The 17,081-nt window shown below is 48.3% G+C and overlaps 1 protein-coding gene across 2 annotated transcripts in view; it reads right to left on the bottom strand.

Moving 5' to 3' along the window:
• Positions 1-1,727: 1,727 nt before the first annotated feature.
• ZNRF3 (zinc and ring finger 3) overlaps positions 1,728-17,081 on the bottom strand; it is a 138,556-nt gene continuing 123,202 nt past the window's right edge. The window contains exons 3-10 of one of the 2 annotated variants that reach the window (XR_008530891.1): positions 12,339-12,413; positions 11,791-11,922; positions 10,294-10,404; positions 9,271-9,438; positions 7,517-7,619; positions 5,087-6,835; positions 2,928-3,747; positions 1,728-2,253 (exon numbers count right to left, since the gene is read on the bottom strand). Coding sequence is in view for 1 of the 2 variants with exons in the window: in XM_054594115.1 (XP_054450090.1) it covers positions 3,704-3,747; positions 5,087-6,835; positions 7,517-7,619; positions 9,271-9,438; positions 10,294-10,404; positions 11,791-11,922; positions 12,339-12,413 (2,382 nt within the window). In the remaining variant the exon portion in view is untranslated. Of the gene's footprint in view, positions 3,748-5,086; positions 6,836-7,516; positions 7,620-9,270; positions 9,439-10,293; positions 10,405-11,790; positions 11,923-12,338; positions 12,414-17,081 lie in introns of both variants that reach the window. The other variant, XM_054594115.1, reaches the window with a different exon arrangement.

Raw genomic sequence — 17,081 nt, 5'->3', positions numbered from 1 at the left:
CAGAGCTGTTCTCAATTTTTAAAAGGTAGACTGCTAGGACTGATTACCATTTCGACCCCTCTACACAGGGCTGAGCAGAAAAACTATCATCACCTCAACGGCATAATCCCACTGTCTATTATGTGCTCTTACGATGCCACCTAAATCCCCAATAACATGAACTGTATGTTAGCCCGAGAGGAAATTATATGGATACTCCCATGAGCAAGCTGAAGTTTTAAGACACTGCTTCACACAAACCTCTCCTTTGTGAAATGTGTAGACCTTTATCAAACAGAGCCAGTGACAACATATAACATGTACTTGATAAAATTGTATTTTTTTTTTACAGTCATTTGTACAATTTGTTACAAAACCATAGAAGACTACAACTTGTTTTAAATCATTTTTGGTCGGCAAAAATGTAAAATCTGTGTGCAATTATCATGTATTTACAGGGCCTCATGTTAGTCATTTTCAATGATTATTCCAACAATGTCACACTTTCAACATAAGACATGGCTTAAGATAAATATATTAGTAAATAAATATTCTGAGAACATATTTCCATAAATGAAATGTGCTGCTATACATATACAGAATATACATAAGTTGTTTTCTAGCCTTTAAAACATTTTTTTAAAATGGTAATGTTGGAGAAGGAGCCCTTAGACCATTTTATTACAAAATCTTTACAGCAAAGTCTTTACAAAATATCTTTTAAGTGCTATGGGAGAAAATTAAAAAAAAAAAAACATTTTAAAATAGTGCCTTGTTAGACCAACAAATAGTTTATATAAAGAATAGAAAAAGGCAGTTCTGTTTAAAAAATAATACTCTTGATTAGTAATTATTTTTTTAGACCTTATTTTAAAAGCATTAGTCCTGCATGAACTTGAGTAGAAACTAGCAGCACAAAAGGGAGCATCTGAGCAGTGGGGCAACAGACAGGGTTTTGAAAATGGCTCGGGTTCAGAAGGGGGAAGAGACTAGTTAAAGCCAGCACCCTGGGGTCGTGTCTACAAAGAGGTGCCCTGGTGGTAGAACTCCCAACCGCTTCCCCCCCCCCCCCCCATTTGAACTGGTTCTAGCCTCTTCAGTTTACTTGGCTGTCCCACAAGAGGGCAAGGCCATGAACCACACCCAACAGTCATACTCTGGCGGGGGGTGGGGGGTGATTCTCAATGGAAAATGTGATGCTCCCAGTTTCCACAGCTATATAAGCCCCACACACCACTAAGAGGTCACTAAAAAAGGTACTTACCATTATTGGAGTCTTCCAACTCCAAAGAAGGTATTTCTTTTGATTTAAATGGTGAGGCAATAGTATAGTTGGTTACTGTATTCTGGTGACCTCCCTGTCTGATAAGTCAACCACAAATTTAAAGACAGTGGCTGATATTTAAAGTTTTGAATTTTCACTTTTCTGTTGCTACCACCCTGTAAACTATCGATATTAAATGTGCTTCTTTTGTTGTCTGTAGTTATTGCTCTTCCCAATGAAAACTGGACACATTTATTTTAATAAGTCCAGTTGAAGCCACATTCTCTACTCATCTATTCATTGCTTAAGGCTGTTGAGGAGTGGTTTTCCAGCTAGGGCTAAAGAAAGCCACTTTAGGGGTATGGTTCCAGGCAAGGAAGGTAATATGTAATCAAAGGTATTAAAAACAAACAAAACTGCAAACAATAAAAAAAACTCAACGAGAAGCTGCTTTTTGCAGTTCATGTTAAAAGCCATATCCCCACCCCCCCTTCCCCAGAACTACATAATGCAAGCTGTTGTCCTTAGCAGCTGCTAGTCCTGGCTCGAGAAATAAAGGCAGCCCAGATCACATGTCAACAGCTTAGGCGCTTCTCACACCCTCGCCAACAGGTGTGCTGGGCACAGGACTGGGGGGAGCAACCCCCAAGGGGCTGCACCTTAGAGGCTGGAGGACAAATCTTACCAAATGGCAAAAGGGTAAGTTCCTAAATGGCAAATGGCTCAATCATTTGACACTGGAATTTCCTTCTGTCAAATCCTGGCTAGAATTAAGTCAATTTCCTCATCACAGGCTGGGGTTTTTAAGAAAAAAGGATTCCAATACAGTGAGATTCTCATTCACAATGTTCTGTTCTGGACCCTGGGCTGACTACCCCAGAGCCCAACTGGAGAAGAGTGAGTACAGTCTCCTGGCAACGAAGGGTGGTCTCTATTTCGCCCCCTACAGAGGACCAGCTCCCAGGGTTCCTATTTCACAAACAGGAGCTTTTCAGGTGGCACCACATTATCTGAATAGACAAAAGTGACCAGAAGAGTTAGTAAACATGGGGCTAATGTGATTAGTTTCTTCTTTAAGAACAAGAAATACATTGGACAAAAAGGATGACAATCCCTGATCTGAAATACCTTTAAATAGATTCTCCCTTTTATAATGGAAATATCTTTTAAAAAATGGTTTGGGTTTTTAAACTCTCCCTCTCTCTCCCCAAAAAAACAAAAACAAAACAAAAACAATAAAACCACCAAAGGCTGGAAACATATACAAAAACTTGCCCTTTGGGTCTAAACTATCTGATAGTCTCTTTCTCTGTCTCATGGAGAATCAATACATAATAGTGCATTAGGTAGAAAGGATAGTAGACACGTGCAGGTGAGATGAGCAACTTCAGCTGTGAGCAGAGCTGAATAACCCTGAAGCAGTGCTTCTGTGGGAAATGGGATGGGAAATGTGTCATTCGAATGCAGCTTGGTGCAGATCCGATGGGGTCCTGGCCCTGTGCCCCCCAGGAAAGCAGCCCAAGGATGCAGCAGCTCCGGCACGCCCTCAGTCCCTAGTCCCTTCATAACGCCAAAGCTGCAAACAACATTCCCCCTGAGTGTTTGTCCCCATATACCCCGTCGAACCATTTCTGCAGCCAATGGCAGGAAGCCCAACATCATGACTGTGAACTCTCTCCTTTACCTTAGGAGGATTCCAGGAAACAGACCAAGGACACCGGGCAGAATTGTCCCTGTCACCCTGGGGCTTCTGAAGCAATGGCCTGTCCCAGCTGCCCAGTGCTGCAGACCGTCTACCCTACTCCTGGCTGTTCCCATCGGCTGCCCACAGGTGTAGCTGGAGAAGCATGGCTTCGGAGAAGACCTGAAATTTTGTACATTGGGATTTGCCATGAGAAAGAGGCAGCATTGCATTGTTCCTCAGAGTTTGTACCCATATCGACTAGCTTTACTTCAAGTTTCTGGTTCATTTTCTAAGGCAGGTGTAGCCCTGAGCTTTTCAAAGGCCTGAGCTCCCTCCAGGGAGACAACAGTATCTACACATGATGTGGTTCAATTAATGCAGCAGTGATTTTCTTTTTTCAGCAAAAGTTGGCGGTTAGGGTTCTTTAAAATATATATTTAAATAACTTTTTACATTTACATATAATATCTTAAAAAACAAAGCCGAGAACTCAATCCCACACACCTCAGAACCCCAAGCACACACACTTTACAAAACAGGAGGATAACATGTTATCAAAAAAGGCAAAGACTCAGAGAATTTTGTCTGTTGGTTTGTTAATGGGAGGGGGGGCGGTTGCCACAGGGGGCTCACATTTTGGGTTGAGAAGTAGGGCTCTCTTTATTACCACTTTTGTGTGTTTGTCAAAGCTAAAAAAAAATTTTTTTTTTCTTTTGTGAAGGAAGTCAGAGTTTGGAGTCTCTGTACAGTTCCCATTTCCAGAGTTCCTTCTGGGCTCAGGCTCCTGTGCCACCGCTGTCTGCTGGCCGAGATCTCTGTCCTGGGGGAGAGAGAACAATCATCAGGGAGGAGCCAGCACCACAGGCTTCAGGGACAACGCACAGGGGCCAGGCAAGGGACTTGGGTACCCATCCCCAGCACGTGGCAGGCTCTCAGGAAGTGACAGGTCACAGCACTAGACAAATTGTGCATATGGTAAAAGGCTCAAGCAGAGCTGCTCATTCTGTGCTGAGAACACAGTGCCTCCTAGAGAGCTGGCTTCCCTCTTCTGGACCTAGAAAACCTTCCAGAAGCCCTTAGGTAGCTTGGAAACACAATGTGCAGAGGATGTGCATCAGGCACTGGGAAGAGCAGGGAAGACGAGCTCCGCTGCACACACAGAGCTTACAGACCTCAAAGCAAAGTGATTTGCTTTTTCTGGTAATTCAAATTTCTGGACAATTCTCACAGGCTGCAAAAACTTGGGAAGGAAACAGAGGGTGTGAGAGTCACCTCGGAGGCAGCTATACAGAGACATTTAGACTGAGATCTGTGGGGAGACACGTGGCAGAGGCGCCCAGGGGCTGGAATGAGCTGGAGGAATGCTGGAGGAACAGGATGGGGGCCACCGGGGCTGCATTTTCAGGATTCTAAAGGTCATGTCAAGTCATTGAAGGGTTCTCTAGTGCAAAGACATAGACATGTTTTAAAAAGACCACGTTGGCTCCCATGTGGAATAGAAGGCAAGACCAGTGACAGGTGACAAGTCACAAGGCTACTGCCTTCAACCTGGAGAGAGGAAATGAGCCTGACTGAAGGGACAGAGGTGGGAATGAGGAGATCAATACAGAACATACGTTGGAGGTGGAACTTGTTGCAGTGCTACTCAAGAGGTGCTGGACTGCACAATTCATTATGGAGACAGAATGTTTAGAAACTTTATAGCAATCTGACAATGTCTGCTGAGCCCAGTAACAAGAATTCTGGACTTGGATTGGACATATCTTTTCTTGTTTCATTTTTCTGGTAATTCAAATTTCTGGACAATTCTCACAGATTGAGAAGCCCAGGACACAAGAGTGAGCAGGGCGAGCTCCAGGACAGATGGCGTCTGGGCTATTGAGTGAGGAACCTTGGAGAGGGGAGTGCAGAGGGAGGGATCTGAGAGGGCTGCTCTGGCCATGACAGGTTGGGGTGCTCATGTGGCATCTCAGGGGAGAGATCATGGAGGCCAAGGGCCTAATGGCCCTGGAACTCAGAGGAAGGGGTGAGTTGAGTAACGCTGAAAGTCACCAGGTACAGATGGTGTTTAAAGTCAACGGCGCAGAGGGAGTCTCTTAGAAAATGACCATGGAGAGAGAAGAGGACCCAGACTCTGGCCTACTGTCATCTGCTCTCACCTGCAGCCTCAGAGACTGTGGCACTGGACTCCTGAGTGTCCTGGGAGGCACCGGGGAAGCTGGCCCTGGTGGGCCCTGCCTCCTCCAGAGGGCAGCCAGGTGGCAGTGGAGCCCTGGGCTGGCAGCGTAGGACCCGCTCTTCTTCCTGGGTTCCCCCCAGGCCCCTGTGGGGCTTCAGGACGTCGAGGCCCAGCGTCCCACCCCAGGGGCTGAGGCCATGGGTCCCTTGGCAATCCGAGGGCAGGCCCAAGTCACAGTCCACATCCTCCGGAATGATGGGGATGCGCTGGCTCAAGTCCCGGGTCCCAGGGTGGCAGCTGGGCGGGGGCTCCTGGGCAAGCGTGTACTGCACGCTCACCGAGCAGTCCTCAGTGTAGCAGCCGCTGCCCCCTCTGCCGCCACGGGCCACCTGCTTCTCTTCATAGAAGCAGCAGGGCAGGCCCTCATATTTCACTCCATCTGTCCTGGGCAAATGGTCTGGGTGAAGGCCGTATAGGCCCTGGGGGCCTCCTGGCTGTGGCTCCACACCCGTGGGGCCACAGCCCTCACAGAGTGGAGGGCCCAGGAACAAGGTGCTGCCCCGGGCCGCTCCTGCACTAGGCTCCAGTGCGGAGGGCTGGGGCTCACAGCAGCAGGCACATGATGGCCCCTCGTGGCCCCCCTTCCAGGTCCTCCTGAGGTCTGGGGCGGCCCCAGAAGCCTCGAGCCCCACTTCTGAGGTAGAGCTGTTGGGCCCCCTGTGCTCCAGGGAGGAGTTGCTGCTGTAGTTCATCTCCAGGCTGCAGGTGGACAGCTGGTCCCCCAAGGGAGAGGCAGGGCCAGGCCAAGGCTCTCCCCGCCCAGCACCTTGACTGTGGGCTGCCGGGAGCTCCTCCGGTGGTGGGGAGCCCTCGAGGCGCACGACGGGCCCCCGACCTGAGCTGCCTGAGCCCCCGACATCACTGGTGCGACAGGGGCTCCGGCTGCGATAGATGAAGGGGTCATAGTCGCTGCTGAGGGAGCTGCGGAAGGTGGAGCAGCTCCCATACACGCCCTGGTTGCTGACCTCAGTGCAGTCTACCACCGAGTCGCTGGAAGAGCAGTGGCACTGGCCGGAGCTGCTGCTGCTGCTGCTGTCGCTGCCTGGGCAGTCTGCCAGGTAGCCACTGCACACCGAGCGGTGGCCGTGGTAGCAGCTGAAGCTGGACGTGCTGCCACTCTCCAGGTGGGAGGGTGGGGCCATGTGCACCACGGTGGGGAAGAGCAGACTACTACTGCCACTTGGGGGGAAGGCACGAGATGGGCCCCTGGGAACGAGGCTGGGTGGGGCCTGACCCTCCTGCTCCGGGTAGCTGAGGCCCTGGAAGTAGTAGTGTTGGTACATGGTCTCATACTGGGAGAAGCAAGCTGCCTTGGAGAAGCTGCGGCCGCTGAACTTGGGCCTGCGGAAAGGGTGGGCTGGGGAGTAGGCCCGGTGCTCCAGGCCACAGCGGTGAGAGGCCAGGGTGTGGTCCTGGTGGAGGGGTGGGTAGCCTCGGATGTAGGTGGGGGTCTGTGGTGAGTAGAGGCTCTGTTCCCCATGCCGGTCCATGGTCAGGAGGGTGACGGGGTTCCCGTGGGAGTCCATGCTTGTCCTTGTAGGATAGGCTGGGATGGCATTGGTCCTGTGCACACGGCCGGGGTAGTGCACCGGCAAAATCACCCTCTGCTGCCGGCTGCGTGCAAGGTTGCTGGTCTCCACGCACACAGCTCCTGGGTTTCCCTTTTGTTCTGAGGGAGGCAGAGGAAACAAAGTCAGCAGGGCTGAGCACATGGGTGCCAGGGGCTAGCAGACACATAAATCAGGGCAAAGACTGAAGCAGCAGCGTGCCTAGTCTCAGGACCCTGACCTGCTCTAAGCTGTCCCCGAACTCAGACATGCTGGCAAAGGCTGACCCACTTCTGTCTGAAAGGTGGTTACTCCCATCAGGGCTCATCCCCCACCTCCCCGCTACTCTGTGTGATAAAGGCATCACAGAAGTTTGCAAGAGGACAGAGCTATCAAGATGACAGGCATTGTCCCTCATGGAAAAACAGCTACCTGGAGTGCACCCTGCATTCCAGCCCCCTCATCCAATGCCACAGTGACGCCAAAGCATCATAACCCTGCCACTCAGTCATTGTCTCCTGTGGCCCAGGAACTCCCTAGTACCGGGCATGGGCAAGCATCATTAATGTCATTCCCTTTACAGGGACTGTAGGCCTAAGGCCTGGACAGGCCAGGAGGCTGGTTCATGGGAAAGCCAAAACTCGAACTCAAGGTAATTCTTCATGACAGGCTCCCTAAGAGTTTGGAGGCCTGGCGACCTCCAAAACCTGAGCCCCCACACCTCCAGGTCCAGAGGGAACCACATGCTATGCTCTTGCTAGGCACGTGATTCCTCAGCAACAACAGAGGAAGGTGAAAATTACCTATGATGTTGTGCCGACAATGGGGGCAGGTGTGGTGCTGCAGCAGCCAGGGGTCAACGCACTTCCTGTGAAAGCGGTGAGTACAGGGGATAACCCGCAGCTCCTGGGAAGGGAGGGAAGACAGGCTGCCTGAAGGGCGGGACCGGGGAGGGGCAGCTCTGCCTTCAGCCCCGCGTAGGTTTCCTCCTGCAGGGCCCCACTAGTACCAAAGGAGCCCTGCTCACCACGTCAGTGCCTGGAGGCTTCCTCCTACCTCCTACTCCTCCTTCCAACTTCTTCCCTCTCTAGTTACAGGCAGGCCCCATTCTCTGGAGCTAGAGCCCATGCATGGGTTCTAGGGAGAAGGAAAACAGGCCATGAGCCAGCCCACCCATAGCCCTCAATGTTAAGAGAGGAAGCACAGAGAAGCAGGCTCTTTTCTGGTCACTGGAGGATGGTACACTTCCGCGGCCCCTGAGGGAAGACCAAGGCCATGTGCTAATGCAGATACACAGCCTGGAAGTAGGAGGAGAGGGCCGGGAACACCCCAGGACCTTTGGCATCTCTGGGACGGGGGCTGCCTCTGTGTACTCCCATGGGGACAAGGAGAAAGGAAGGAGCCTGGCACTTGGGACTGACCGGTGGGGCAGCAAAGGGGCAAAGCCTGTCTGTCCTCTCCTCTGCTGGACCCTGAACACTCACCTGGGGCATGTAGTCTATAACAAAGCAGCCTACGTGGAGAGGAGGTGATGGGGTTTTCTTAGGCAGAACCACCTCTGGAGTTCCTGAGCCTAAGCACCCCAAATTTGCTAATTTTACTTTGCTTTTCCATTCTCTGACCAACTCAATACAGTAATATTCAAACTAACAACTAACACTGAGCCAGACCTTGCCAAGAGTTCTGCCTGTATTTTCTCTGCCTGGAATGCAGATCAGTCTTGGGCCCATGTCACCCAGCATAGGCATAGAAAATTAAGTCATTTGCCCAAGATCACAAAGCTAGAACCCACTTGGGCTGGGATTAGAACCCAGGAGTCTGCACTCAGAGACATGCAAGACTCTATTAATACAAATGTCTCTGCAAAATCTCATTTTTCACCCAACAGTCTACATAGCAATGGAACACTTTCATTAAGGGAGCTTCAAATGTCTGCAACTAATTCTGAAGCGGTTTACTCCCCAAATGCGCAGGTATACATGCTTCTATCTAGAAAGAGTTTAAGCAAATATGGCAGAATGTTAACAATGGGTGATTCTAGGTGAATGATACAAGATTCATTGTGACTCATGTAACTTTTCTGAAGGTTTGAAACTTTCAGAATAAAAAGCTAGAAGGATAAAAGGGGATATCATATATCCTTTGACTCTTTATAAGTAAAAACACCAAATGTTCCACACAACTTTCTAGGAGAGGTTTGTATCAAGTCATGTCTCAGACTTTTCAGAAGAGCAATTCTAAAATTAAGTCAACATGTGAGAATGTTCTCAAAATCAGACATTTTCTGGCCTCCCATATATTTCTGATCAACTTCCAAGAACACCTACACTCAGCTGGGGCCTCTGGGAGAGTGGCTCTGTGCTGTGGCCACCCCCTTCCATAGGCAAATAGCAGTGAGAATGTCTCAGGAGACCCCCTTGAGACCTAGGCATTGAAGCCCTTCTGCCCCTGCAAAGCTGTGGGAAAGGACATGGGGCCCTGCCTTTTAAGTCCTGTGTTCCTCTGCTAACCTGCTTACCCCATCCCCACCCGGGATGGGCCCAGCCTCTGCTGTTACCTCTCCGTCAATGTACTTCTCAAGGCAGATGGCACAGTCGGATGTGGAGCTGCTGCTGAGCGTGTCCAGGGCCCCACAGCTCCCCTCCCGGCGCCCCTTGTTCTTGGAGTTGAACTTTCTGGTTTCCATCTTCTCCAGAGCCTGCACAGCCAGCCTGTTCATGGAATTCTGCATGGCAGAATGTGGTCTGTGTTAGGGTCTGGCACATGTTAACAGTGGAAGTCACCCCCAGGGCCACAACCCTTGATAAATCAGGACAGACAAATGTCTCTATCAGGCCCGAAGAGGTTTTTGGGAAATCACTAAAAATTCCGACTGCCACAGCGCAGATGTGCCCTGAGAGCTCATGACATCAGCCTCGGCTTTTCCCAAGTGGTAGGACCAGCAGGGGTCTTACTGCAATTACTTTGGCTAACTCTGCAAGACCCTGCTCTATCCCAAGGGTTCCCCCTTTTACCCCAAAGAAGGTTCTGAGGGCAAATGAGACAGTGTGCATGAGGGCTCAGCACTCTGCAAATCGGATGTGCCTGATCAACACCAGCCATGGTTTTATTGCTGATGGCCCGTCAACCCTTGTGAGAACTGGGCGATTATCCCCTCAACAGATTCCCTGCCAAGGTCCACCGCTGCCCTCCCGAGACATGGCCCTTCTACCCACTTATCCTTTCATCACCCTCCACCCCCAAATCTCCGAAGGTGTAGATTTAGACTCAGTGGGTCTGGAGCAGGACCGGAGATTCTGCATTTCCATAAAGCTCCCAGGGGATACCGATGCTGATGCTGACGGCCCCCTGATCAAGGTTGCAGGGTCCCATATTAACATTTAAGCATCTCTTTGGAAAAACACCTGGCTGGCAACACCCCCAATATTTAGCCTTTGTAGGATCAGACCTTTCAGAACAGAAAAGACAGTGCTATGAGCTTTGACACAGTTTCTCTCCAATTTGCTGTTTCTAGGTCATTGGGAATGGCCCTGATTTTCACCAATGGCATCAACATTCATGGGCTGCTCTGAGGTGTTACCTGACTGCGTCGCTGTTTCAGCTTGATTTTGACAAGGAGGATGAGGCAGACCAAGGAGACCACGACAAAGAAGGCCAGGAAAATCCCCATGTCAAAGTACTCCGTGGGTTGCTGGGACAGAACACAGACACGATGAGTCACAGCTCACTCCAGCCCAGGGATCGGCGCCCGGGCTGTGCTGGCTGAGGTTGGGATAGGGCTGGGGCAGCTGGGGTGTGCTCCCCCTCATCTGCAGGGAACACCTGGGGCTCTACTAACACGCCCACGGTGCACTCTTCAGACCCAGGTAGCACCCTCCAGTGTGGCCAGGCGGGAGCCTGCAGCAGTCTCAGCCAGGCCTCCTGACAGCTAAGAGAACTCGTTCAGAAAGCCTAGCTCCCAGTGGAATAGGGCAAAGTTCGCTATAACCAGTAGGAGAGGCCCTTACGAATAAACACAAATATCACATTTTAGGGACAAAGGAATGAGTGTCATGTTTTGAGGGAACAGTGATTACTAACCATATAATTAATGGTTTACAACAACTCAGAAAATTGTACGCTGCTTCCACAAATATCAGCTTCCACTATAATGAGTCATATTTACCAAAGTGTTCTTTTTTTTCCTTTAAAAATAAGCCAGCATGTCAGTTCTTCTGCAAACTCCCTCTAGCTTTACTTCTTACCTTTTTTACTTCTTACCACATGGCTCACTGCCTCCTAAGACCTTGAAGTCACCTCATTTATGCCATGCCTTTAGCCAACAGGACTAGAGTTTTGCTAATCGACTGCTGCAGGTATGCACATATTATGTGCAGGCAAAAGAATCATCCTAGATGTGAATATCCCAATATTTGTGAGGAAGAAATACACCGTATATAGGGTATCTGTCCCAGGTTCCTAGAATCTTCAGCCTGAACTTTGGGCAGAAGATGCCAGACAAGAGTTAACGGTCAGCAGTGTCCCTTCAACTCACTTAAGAGAATCCTTAAACAATATTCATTAACAGCCCAGAGGTCCTGAACTTCGATCACTGTTGAAAGCTAACTTTTCTAGAATCGAATACCAGTTAGGAGGTTTTAACAATGCAATTGACCCTACAAGAAGAAGGTAGTACTGGCTTTTTCCTTTAGTCTAGGTCTCAGGGAAGGAGGAGCCACGGGAAGCCTGGTGCTGGGTATTCTTCCCCTTCAATTCTCTTCAGTTAGCCTTTCAGTGTGAGATGGGACAGAAGAGAAAGAAGAGGCCCAAGAAGAAACACCAGGCAGGGGAGACCAGAGAGACCTTGGCACAAATCATCTCTTTCTGGTCGGACTTTTCAAATCCCTGCTAAAGATATATGGGTGAAATCTCTCCCTAGCCTCTGGCCATTTATCTGACCTGAACCTATAAGAACCTGGGCTGCATCAGCATTTGATCAGAGAGAGGACAGGAACCAAAGGCCAAAGCCCAAAGGGAATAAAGGCTCAGGTGGCAGCTGAGAAGGTACAGGGCATGGCTGGCCAGGATGGAGGCTCACTCGAGGGGGCCGGTGCTGGATCCTTGCTCGAGCCACTTTCTGCTTGTTGACGATGTTCATCAGCTTTATGGCATCTGCACCTTTCACATACACCACCGGCCTCTTGAGTGGGTCTTCCGAGCCCTGGTTTAACTAAGGGAAAAGAGACGCTCCTGGTTAGAAGATGTGTTTATTTTAAGAAGGAGAGAAAAAGAAAGGCTGAAGGAAAAGAACATTAAATACCTGCTTGGAAATCAAACTCCTCAAGCACTACAGACTCGGAGCTCCCAGAATGCCAAGGCTAGGGATAATTTCGCTTGTTTTAGGATGGACAGGGCAGACTGAAGGCCCAGAAGAGTCTCTGGAAATGTCCCCCACATCCCAACTTTCCTGGCTCTTAACCCCTCTCCATAGTCTTGGACTATGACGTCCAAACGTGGATATCTAACGGCAGCAGGCAAGTGCGAAGGCCCCGAGATGAGGGTGACATGACCAGGACAAGCCAAGCTCCCCGAAGGCAGTGTTTCCCTTGAGGAGAATGCAGTGTTGGTGCGGCCCAAGGAGTTTACCTGGTCGATTGCTTCTGGGTTTTCAGACACATCAAAGATGACTGCAGTGGCTCCCCGCTGCACTGCTCGCTTGGCCTGGAAGAATAAAAAAGAGCAGGTCGGCACTCTGGACCTCTTACCTTTCCAAAGCTGGCCTTGGAAATCAGACCTGTATCTGAATGCAGAATCTGACATTTACCAACTTATGTGGCTTTGGGCCAAGTTACTAATTTTTCTAAGCTTCAACTTCCCATCTGTACAAACTGGGGCAATGCCACCTCTCTTAGGGTTCTCCTGAGAACCAAATGAGCTAGAATAGGTGAAGATAAATAACTGGGTACTCAACTAACCTTTGTCTCCCTTTACAACCTAAACATTAAAAATAAACTACAAACCAATAACCTGCCCAGTCAGCATAAAGGTATTTGTTTCTGTATTTTCTGCTATGAACACAGACCATTGACAACCAAAGCAAATGCCTCTGGTCCTTCTCTTGCGGTCCTTTTCTCTTCCCGTGTCACCCGGCACTGCAGTTAGAATAGCATACTGAATATTTCTGAAGGAATCTCAAAATGGTCAATTTTAATAGCACACAGGCTGAAGACCGTTGGAGATGCTGTCAGAGGGAAAAGCTACAAAAATAATTGTAAATGGGGATTTAGAGCAGTTGGCTGCCAAACCTGGCTGCACATCAAAAACCACTTGGGAAGTTTGTAAAGCAGATTTTCTGGCTCAAACCACAGAGACTGATTCAGCAGGGCTGGAGTAAGGCCCAGGAAACTGAGTTCTGAAAGTTTTCTGAGGGATTCTGATGATTCAACCACTTGGGAAAGTATTGATCAGAGAGATGAGATTAGAATGTTTTAGAAACAAGTAAGCGGTGAGATTCTTTTCGGGGGGAAAAAAGGATTCCTTTCCATCCCAATAAACCTTCTAATTTTATGTCCAGCCAAGTGGACAATGGGGTAGAAGCTACAGAAGAAAAAGACATAAGACATAACCCTTACTTTTAGGAACCTGAGTCTTGTTAGGGAAGTAAGACCTCTAAAATGGCAGGGGGCGGGGGGGGGGGGGGGTGTGCCAAAACAAAAACCAAAACCTCTTATAAGATGGGCAAATGATGGCTAGTGTTCAGAGGTCAAATGGTCTCTAGGGCCAAGGTGCCTGAGAAAGAATATAATTTGAATTCTTTCCATAAGAATAAACATTCTAGGCCCTGGCTGGATAGTTCAGTTGGTTAGAGCATTGCTCTCAGGGCACATACAAGAATCAACTAATGCATTCATTAACAAGCAGAACAACAAATGAATGTGTCTCTCTTCTCCTACCTCCCCGCTTTCTAAAATTAATAAATGAAAAAAAAAATCACTCTACATGGATGTAGTATGAGACACTGAAGTTTGATGAGAATACTGCTAGACCAGTGGCTTCACCAACCCACTAGAGGGCAGTGTTATTCCACCGTTTTTACAACAAGCCCATTCCCTGTGCTTGGTACCAAAGAAGCAGGACAGGGAAGTCCTCAGGGACACTGCAAAGTCCTCTGAAACTTAACAGGCTTGAGCACCCGAGTGCTGTGCTGCAGAAGCTGTCCTAGTTCTGCTGGGGACTCTTTCTTGTTGATTTGAGAGTCAATGTATATAAAATCTCCTCTGCCACTTGTCTATCCCACCTGATTTCACCACCACCACCACCACGCCGCCGTCAGGAGAGACCCTTAAGGAGATATTCCTGGCTCTGCCCCTGAAAAGCTGCCAACAGTGGGCCAGTCACTGAACTGTTTTCAGCTTCAGCCTCAGATTCCGCACCTGAAAAAGGACAGAGCCTATGTCATTAAGACCAAGGCCCCTTCCAATTGCCGTCCTGGAGACTCAATGACTGTATATCCAGAGCAACAGGGCAAGAGCTGGAGTTGCCCTATCACCTGCCTCCAGCAGGAGGGGACATGATGGCCCAGTAGCCTCATTTTCCTCCATAAAGCTCTTGAGGGGCAGACTCCTTTGCCTGAAGCTGACAGCTCCTGGACCCAAGTTAGCAGTACAGTAGGTGCTTGTGTTTTCTGCTCAGGGGATGGCCCAATCTTTCACATTCCCCCAAGATCTAGAAGTGCCTCGAGGAACAGCACCAAAAGCAAGGTAATAAAGAGGACCTCTCTCTCCTTCATTTGGCTCTCATTCCACAACCAAGCACATCAAACAGCACCTGGGGGGAATGTGCCTTCAGAAGCATCTTGATCGGAAGCACCCAGCACCTCCTGCTTTGATGCTGGCGCACCTGGAAAAGTCTAATGGCTGTGGGATGAAAGCCCGCAAGACTGGGGAAATGCACTGCCTTCAGCCACGTGGCTGCCTCACACTTTCAGGTTTCCCTGCTCCACAAGAACGCGGAAGCTTCAGGGCTTTGGAGGGGAGGGATGACCCATGCAGGACAGGCACTTAAAAAAAGAGTATTTTTAACAAAATCTAGAAGGTTGGCCGGTCTCCTGGTTTCTACAGTGAAGACAGTAGATGCTTAAGTCCCATTTACAGCCTGACTTCAGAAACAACTGCAGGCTCATGCGCAGGATCCAAGCACAAATATTTAGTTTGAGAAAATGATAATTCTCACACTTGACTTAACTTTAAATATTATCTTTAACGGAAGCTGCTATTAAAGTAAGGCTGTGTTTCCTGCATATAGTAGGACTGAGTAGGCTCTTACTAGGAAACTGCCTTTTAGGAGCTGGCTTAGGATTTAAAATAGGCCACAAAATAATCTGTATTTAGAAAAGCACACATTTATTATACTATTCCCAAAGCAAATTAAAAAACAGAACACTACTTGGTCACACTTTCTCCCACATCATATGTTTTCAGTTTGACTGATTACATATATTCTTTATAAACTAATCTCTGTATCTTAGATCGTTCACCATTTTATCTAGTTGAGCTTGGGCCAGACTATTTTAAAACCAATCTTAACCATAGCTGGGAGATGACCAGAAACTCTATCTTTATAATGTCAAATTCCAGAGAAAGGACGGGAAAGATGCAGCCTGGTGGATGTTGCTAGATGAAGGTCACAGGTAAACTGGGCTACAGTAGCAGAGGCCAGTTACTCTTGGACTGTGCACAGAAGGGAATGGAAAGAAGAGCATGAGGAGGGTGCAAGCAGCAGAAAATAGGTGGAGCGTCTGGGCAGGGCCTCCTGCAAGCAACCAAAGGCCTTGCCTTACTGACCTCGGCATGCCCTCCCCCGCGACCCCACCCACACAGGTATTTTCACATCCTTCATCGCCTTTGCTGCTTTGATCAGGCCAGGACAGGTCGGCACCAGCCAGCAGGTGACCAGAAGCCCAGCAGCAGAATGTGGAATAAAAGGTTGCCATGCTTCTTTATTTACCTTTCCAGGTCTGCAAGACCCGAGGCTAGACAATGCCCTCAGCCACTGAAGCAAGTATTAAAGGTGCAAACATCTGCACACTTAAGAGTTTGCAAAGTACATGTCAAGCCCTAGAAGACAGGGTCCTCCTGTGGTTGGCATGTAACTGCAGTGCAAGACTCCTATGGTTATTCAATAAGATGCTGAATGAAAGAAGGCCGGCCTGGGACCATACTCTTGGGTTATTGCTCCCTGAATGTGGATGTGGTTTTCCCCCTAAGGAAGCGCTTCTATCAATATGATTCTTGAATTTCCAGATGTGAATGGGGCATTCTGATGAGAATATTCCTGTTATTATTTTGTGGATGGGAAAACTTAGTCTAAAGACTGCTTTAGTTTCAATTAAATTCAGGAATTCCAATCAGGAATAGAGCGGCACTCTCTCGCTATGCTCAAATTTGGTTTGGGGCATGGTCCCACCCCATATTTACTTCCCGGAGGCCCTGGGCACAGACTTCATTTTTCACCTGTTGTTTATCTGTTTGTCAGGCAATGTTTGTGGTGTCCCCAGTGCCTAATCTTTATTGTAAGGAAACTTTGACAAAACAGAGCCTTAATGGGCAAGAGCTGATAAGAAGACATGTGTCTTTAACCTCTCATAGGAAGTTCTGACATATTGGGGCTCCAAGCAGACTTTTTTTTTTTGGCCTCTATTGAATATAATTTTGTATTTTGGATTGTTTTCTTTTTGCACTTACCATAAGCTTCCAACAAGTCATTAAAAATTCTTTGTAAATATTTTTAAGGCTGTGATATATCTTTTCATATACTCTACTTTACTCATACGGGCTATTCCAGATTTTTATTATAATTAATGCTACATTAAATAAATCTTGGTTTACACTTCCAATTAGGATGGAGGTCCTGGGCCAAAGAACATAAAGATTATTAAGAACATTAATAGAGTCCACATAGGATTTTAATGCCCCTCCTTGTGAACCGGCACAACTCAATTATGTGCAGTAATGACAAGATACAATGGCACAGACAGTACAAATTTATCAAGAGATTTAACTTTTGGGTAAACTGGTCTGTTGGTAAGCTGGCTAGGAGAAGGAAGTCAGTTTGTTAGTAACTGTGCATGATACTTCACATGCAGAAAGACACCCCAGAGCGAACTGAGTTGATCATATTTATCTTACTGATTCTTCAAGGTCGAGTTCTTGTGCAACCCCTCCCATAAAAGACTGACAGGTGCTTCTCCTTAGTCAAAACAGCTCTTGTTCTTCTCTGAGCTCTAATATGTCTAATAATCTCTCTTTGCTGCTTACTACTTTCTGTGATGCAATTTTCCCCCCAAAGATGGCAACTTTCAGTGTTTTTGCTGCTCACAAAAGTAGTACG

The sequence above is a fragment of the Pteronotus mesoamericanus genome, unplaced genomic scaffold (genome assembly GCF_021234165.1).
Source record: "Pteronotus mesoamericanus isolate MK-2021 breed Mesoamerican mustached bat unplaced genomic scaffold, CSHL_Meso_final scaffold_507, whole genome shotgun sequence".
Classification (NCBI taxonomy): domain Eukaryota; kingdom Metazoa; phylum Chordata; class Mammalia; order Chiroptera; family Mormoopidae; genus Pteronotus; species Pteronotus mesoamericanus.
The sequence above is the reverse complement of the archived record's forward strand: the minus strand, read 5'-3'. Positions and strand labels throughout refer to the sequence as shown.